A 6,691-nucleotide genomic window follows, 5' to 3' on the forward strand; every position below is an offset into this window, starting at 1 on the left:
GTGAAACCGGTATAATTTTGAAAAATGCCGTGATATAAATTTTTGGTCATACCGCCCAGCACTAATATATAGTAATAGTACAGCTATTGTAATACAGAAAAAATGGAATTTATGGTATTTTTTTTGTTACTGGTCAAAAAACGTTTCGTTTTAACAATGTCTCTGTGAAAATTTGCCATGGATGTGAAATTACTTTTATTGTTAGAATTTTAATAAATAGAATTTTATCAAGTCAGAAAACTTGGTTTGAAATAAAAGTTATCCATTTTGTTTGTTCTTCATAGAGCTCACGCAAACTTTTTTTCCGGTGGAAAAACATCATGGTTTCATTTTAATGATTTTAATTCATTTTGAATCGTAACAAGTAAAAACTATCAAGAGGGAAACGTTTGGGTTGAAATAAAAGTTCATTATTCATTGCGTTGTTTTTTTTTTTTTTTTGAAGTGCTTAGGCAAAGTTTTTATCGACCTTTACTGTTCGAATTGTAATAAATAAAAAAACTATCAAGCGAAAAGTTTTTGGGTTGAAATAAACGCTTGTTATCCGTTTATGTTGCTTTTTTGTAGAGCTCAGGTGAAGTTTTTATTAACCTTTGACCTTTACTGTTAGTATCGTAACAAAAAAACTACCAAGCAGGAAACGTTTGGATTGAAATAAAAGTTTATCTATTTGCATTGTTTTTTTTTTTATAGAGCTTAGGCAAAGTTTTTATTAACCTTTGACCTTTACTGTTCGAATCATAACAAATAAAAGCTATCAAATGGGATAACATTTGGTTTTAAATAAAAGTTCGTTATCCATTTGCAATGTTTTTTGTAGACCTCTGCAAGGTTTTTATTGACAATTCACCTTTAATTTTCGAATCGTAATACATAAATCTATGAAGTGGGAAAATGTTGTGTTTGCGTTGTCGTTGTTTTTTTCGTAGAGCTTAGGCAAAGTTTTTATTGACCTGTTACCTGAATTGTAAAATTTGCTTGAATTGTAATAAATAAAAAGTATCAAGCAGGAAACGTTTTGTTTAAAATAAAAGTTTATCTATTTGCGATGTTTTTTGTAGACCTCTGCAAGGTTTTTATTGACATTTCACCTTAAATTTTCAAATCGTAATACTTTTTTTACTCATTTTTACTTTTAATACTAATTTGTGTTTGCGTTGTTGTTGTTGTTGTTTTTTCGTGGAGCTTAGGCAAAGTTTTTATTGACCTGTTACCTGAATTAATAAATAAAAAGTATCAAGCAGGAAACCTTTTGTTTAAAATAAAAGTTTATCCATTAGCGTTGTTTTTTGTAGAGCTCCAACAAAGTTTTTATTGATTTTTGACCATTACAGTTCAAATCATAATAAATAAAAACTATGAAGTGGGAAATGTGTGAGTTGAAATAATTTTGTTATCCGTTTGCGTTGTTTTTTTGTTTTTTTTCGTAGAGCTCAGGCGAGGATGAAACAGTTCCGGCGTCTGAAGCTGGAGGAGGTGAAGGTCCTGGCGGAGGAGGGAGTGGAGCTGGATATGAGTGAGTATCTACGTAAGGTGGAGGAGCGCGAGCAGCAGCGACGGCAGCAAAGGGACGAGCGCATGGCGCGGGAGGCGCTCCTCACGCTGGAGGCGCTAGAGAGGGAGGAGCAGGAGCAGGCGGAAGCGGAAGCGGCGCTTCGGGAAGAAGGTAAAGGGGGTGAACTTTTAACATATAGAAACCACCCCATAAACCCTAGCAACCACATAGTAACACGCCTTGTTATTACTGAACGTGTGATGGTATTTGCTTGCCATTCCTCCATCTTTGTTGTTGTTCAGCCGGTGAAGACAGAAAAACAGATTCCCAGGATCCTCCGCCGGAAAACAGAGAGGAGGAGAAGAAGAAGAAGAAGAAGAAAAAGAAGAAGCCAAAGCATCCCGACGAGCTCTCCTTCCAGCAGGTGTTTGAGCATTTCGCTTCCAGCGACATTGAGAGTAATGGAGCCACTCCCGGCCTGCAGGTCAGCGCTGTCTCTCATCCCAAAAGGGTTTTTAGGGGATTTTAAACGTTGAGGTAAATTATCGTTAAATGTTTTTGTTCTCAGCCAAGTCCCTTCACGAAGCTGAAGAAGAAAGTTGAGGTAAAGAAGAGTCGAAGACATCCGTTCAGCAAGCCGCCCATGCGCTCTCCTCACTCCATAGTCAAACAGGAAGCCTCCAGCGACGAGGGTGAGTACTGCTTTCATGACGTCATTAACGATAAACAGTAAGCGCGATGTACTTTAAGTATGAAATTGAAATTAATGCTTAATATTTTGGGCCTCATTCATGAAACGCAAGCAGATTTCTGTGTAATTTGTTCGGAAAAACATTATTAATAATCATATATTAATAAATTAAATTTCAGTGTAACATTTTATGTAAGATCGGATTTACAAAAGATTTTCGTGAACTTGTTTTGCTCATGTTTCGAGTGAATTTCATAATGACGTCCTTAAAATGACATTCATAAAGCCATTCTTGCATGCACAGAAACGTTTTTGTTAAATATATTCAAAATAACTTGCAAAATATTATGATTTTAAGGTTATTCGTAATATTTTTTAAATTGTTCGTAGAGCTACGCGTGTTTTTTAAATGTAGTTTGTAATAATGTCCGTAAAATGGAATGTTTGTAAAGTGTTGTTGCATAGTTCATTGAATTTAATGCAGAAAATTGTATTAGAATAGTTTTACGAAAAATTTTGATGAATTAATTTTGCTCGTTTCAAATTAAGTTCGTAATGACATTTTTAAAATCAACTGTTGTGTGTAAATTTGTTTATAAACCCATTCTTGCATACACAGAAAATAGTTTTTCTAATCTTTCAAAAATTACATTTGCAATAACGTACGAAAAGTCTGATGATGTTCTTACAACTCTGCGTAAAATGTGCATAAATTGAATGCGGCAATTTATCCAAAAATAACTTTTTATGAAAGATTTACTGGAATTCGTTTTGCTCCTCATGCATAGATAGCGTTCGCAATGGCAGTCATGAAATCAAATGATATTTTAAAATTGTTCGTAAAGCTATTGTTAAATTGCATGTTTTGCTTGTTTTTTTAAAAATGTAGTTTGTAATAATGCCAGTAAAATCAATGATGTTCATAAACTATTCATGCATAATTAATTGAATTTAATGAAGAAATTTTTGTTAGTATAGTGTTCCAAAAAAATTACATTAATTCATTTTGAAAGTTCTTAGTGACATCAGATGACTTATGAAAATGTTTATGGAGCCATTCTTGCATGCACAGAAACTCGTTTTTCCTCATGTTTCAAAAATTATATTTGAAATAATGTACGAAAAAACTAATGATGTTTAAATTTTAATTAGACAATTTTTAAATTGTTCATAAAGCTGCTCTTGAATTACATATTTTTTGTCCATATAATCCAGTAATGTCCATTAAAAAAATTGAATGACATTAGTAAAAACATTCTTGCTTAAATTTTTGAATTTGCATTAGAATAGTTTTATGAAAAATGTATGCAAAATTGTCTTGCTAGTTTCATAAATGACCATAAAATTTGTAGTCGTAAAATCATAAAGTCGTAAAATCGAATGACGTTTGTAGAATTGTTTGTAAAAAAACATCCTATGTAAATTTAAATCTGTGACATTTCATTGTTTCATGAGTGAACTTCATAATGATGTTCTTTAAAGATGAAAAAAAAAAAAGTATGTAAATTTGTATGTTATTTTTTAAATTGGTGAAAATTATTTGTTAATTTATGGAAGAAAGGTTTTAGAAACGATTTGTAAATTTGTTTTACTAGCTTCTTGAATGAGGCCCGTAAATTGGATGCAAGTTAACAATGCAAGTTATTAAATTACAATATTCAGCAATTGTTATCACATGGAGTTCAGGAGAGCAAAAGAAACTTTGCACCCTGGGTAAATGTCTGATGGCATATTTTCCACTGAAGAAAAAGATGTTAAAAGTTATGTTTTTACACTATGAATGTTTCTAGAACATTTTAGGCCGGCGTTTCATTTCAGAGTGTTCGGGTTTGATGGCGAGATGTTGTTTTGTGTTTGTTTGTTTGTTGTGAAAGTGTACACTCGCGAGCACAAAGAGCAAAAGCAATAAAGTATGAAAGAAAGCAGCCACAAACAATCAGCGCTTTATAAGACGGGGCGGGTGAAAGATGGTTATTGATTTGTCTGTGCTGTGAGTTATGAAGAGACAGACAGCTGTAAACCCGCACCACCCGCTGTCACTGTAGGGGGCAAAATACAGGACAGAGGGGCATCAAATCTCTCCAAAAATACATCTTCACCTGCTGTCTGTAGAGTCACGGCTCAGAGGAAGAGGACAACACTCATACTGAGCCATGTTTCACTTCTATCTGATTAATTTACCTCTAAACTATGTGCATTTTCAGTGCTTATGAGGCAGAATCGCATTAAAATTCTTCTTATTTAGCTTCTGCACATTTTACAATTATTGTTGCATCTGTCTGTCTAGACATCTAAATATCTGTCAGTTTGTCTAAAGATTTGTCTGTCTGTCTAAATATCTATCTATTTCGTTCGATCAGTCATTCTATCTATATTTCTATCTATCTATCTATCTATCTATCGTTTGTTCGTTCGTTCATTCAGCCTATCTATCTATCTATCGTCCATTTGTTCCTTCTATCTATCTATCTATCTATCTATCTATCTATGTATCTATCTATCTATCTGTCGTTCGTTCGTTCATTGTATTTTCTATCTATCTATCTATCTATCTATCTATCATCTGTCATTCGTTCATTGTATTTTCTGTCTATCTATCTATCTATCTATCTATCTATCTATCTATCGGACAGCCTCTCACTATTCTGGGCAGCACTGGACCCGTTCTGGTGTTTGAGAAAATATTATTCAAATTCTGCAAGTATGTCTAATATAAAGATCTCAGTGTTTTATATTTTGCTTAGTGCAAACACTAATTTAAATTTTATAAATGAATTAAGGAAAATAATTTACTATCTATTGATCTATCTATCTATCTATCTATCTATCTATCTATCTTCTATCGTTCGTTCGATCGTTCATTCGTTCGTTCAGTCATTCTATCTATCTATCTATCTATCTGATAAGACTGTCTACTGACAAGCTACGCAAAATCGCAGGCGATTCATTGCCGATTATGAACGCGATTTTGCGTAGCTTGTCAGTGATTTACGGCTCTGTGAAGTAAATGCCGCTCCATCTGAAAGCACAAGCTGGAGATTTACTACTAATCACAGAACCGGCTTTACTGACAATACTGACGCATTCGATTTTTTGCACAGCCCTAGCTGTAGTGTGTATCTCTGATGTGATTCTCACACACGTCATCTCGCTCTGTGTTTCTGTAGAGCTGTACTCTGGACTGCCTGTAGGTGGCGGCGTTCAGCCGGAGGCCAAGAAGTCCGAGGAAAGCGCGCTGTGGCAGAACCGTTTGCCAAACTTCCTGGCCGAGAAACAGTTCAACGCTGCGATGGCGACCATCGAGCCGCACTGCGCCGTCTGCACGCTCTTCTGTCCGTACACACAGGTAATGCACTGAGCGCTACTACAGTATCAAAATACTGAAATAGTATGTAATCAATACATAATAGTATATCATAATACATAATCAGACTTTTGACTATCAGCACAAAGTCTGGTCCACTTCAATGCTTTTTTTAACCAAAAACTGCCCGATTGAAGTGGAAGTTGTTTTAAATCCGTGTTTATTTCTCTTTGGTTTAGCATGCTCTCCTCTCTCTTGTGTTTTTGTGCGTGTTTAGCGCGTTAAGGACCCCTTCCACCTCTCAGACACGTCCGGTCTGGTGTTGCGGGTCGGCTGTCACACGCGTCCGCTGGTTCCAGAGATGTGCTTCAGCGCGGGTGCCGAGAACACCGAACCGCTGCCGTCGAACTCCCACATCGGTGACGACGGCACCAGCGTCCTGCTGTCCTGCGGGAGCTGCGGCCTACAGGTCCACGCCAGTGAGTAACACACCTCACATGTGCTTCTCATGATGCAAAGAGACTTATCACAGCGTTAATGTGTTAAGCTAAAGGCCAGTTCACACAGAACATGTTTTTGAATTACAGTGCACTGGCATTTAATCATTTTTCTGTACAAATGTGCTTGATGGACGCCTTTGACTTGTTACTTCATGCCTTACTGCTTTTTTAGGTTTATACTATTGTTTGATACTTTAATACTGATGCATAAAAAGGTTAATTCATTATTACATTTTTATTACATTTTACAAAAAAAGTTTCTGTTTTAATAAATGCATTTTTTGTCAAGACAAATGAGACAGAATCAGCCGTTGTGAATGGTGTGGCCAACCTAACCCCGCCCCTGTGTTAATTGTGTCAAATATTTTTAACGCTGTTAAACTGAAAAAATGAATCGCCTGCGATAATTTTGACAGCACTAATATATACATACATACATACATACATATATATATATATATATATATATATACAGTGGGTACGGAAAGTATTCAGACCCCCTTACATTTTTAACTCTTTGTTATATTGCAGCCATTTGCTAAAATCATTTAAGTTAATTTTTTTTTTCCTCATTAATGTACACACAGCACCCCATATTGACAGAAAAACACAGAATCGTTGACATTTTTGCAGATTTATTAAAAAAGAAAAACTGAAATATCACATGGTCCTAAGTATTCAGACCCTTTGCTCAGTATTTA

At 35.2% G+C, this 6,691-nt stretch overlaps 1 protein-coding gene across 1 annotated transcript in view; it reads left to right on the top strand.

Moving 5' to 3' along the window:
* LOC107660208 (lysine-specific demethylase 4B-like) overlaps nt 1-6,691 on the top strand; it is a 72,516-nt gene that overhangs the window by 35,061 nt on the left and 30,764 nt on the right. Inside the window, exons 10-14 of the mRNA XM_016449464.1 lie at nt 1,431-1,666; nt 1,798-1,979; nt 2,064-2,187; nt 5,354-5,532; nt 5,768-5,969. Coding sequence (XP_016304950.1) covers nt 1,431-1,666; nt 1,798-1,979; nt 2,064-2,187; nt 5,354-5,532; nt 5,768-5,969 — 923 coding nt within the window. The remainder of the gene's footprint in view (nt 1-1,430; nt 1,667-1,797; nt 1,980-2,063; nt 2,188-5,353; nt 5,533-5,767; nt 5,970-6,691) is intronic.

This window comes from Sinocyclocheilus anshuiensis, unplaced genomic scaffold (genome assembly GCF_001515605.1).
Source record: "Sinocyclocheilus anshuiensis isolate Anshui unplaced genomic scaffold, SAMN03320099.WGS_v1.1 scaffold1413, whole genome shotgun sequence".
Taxonomy (NCBI): Eukaryota; Metazoa; Chordata; class Actinopteri; order Cypriniformes; family Cyprinidae; genus Sinocyclocheilus; species Sinocyclocheilus anshuiensis.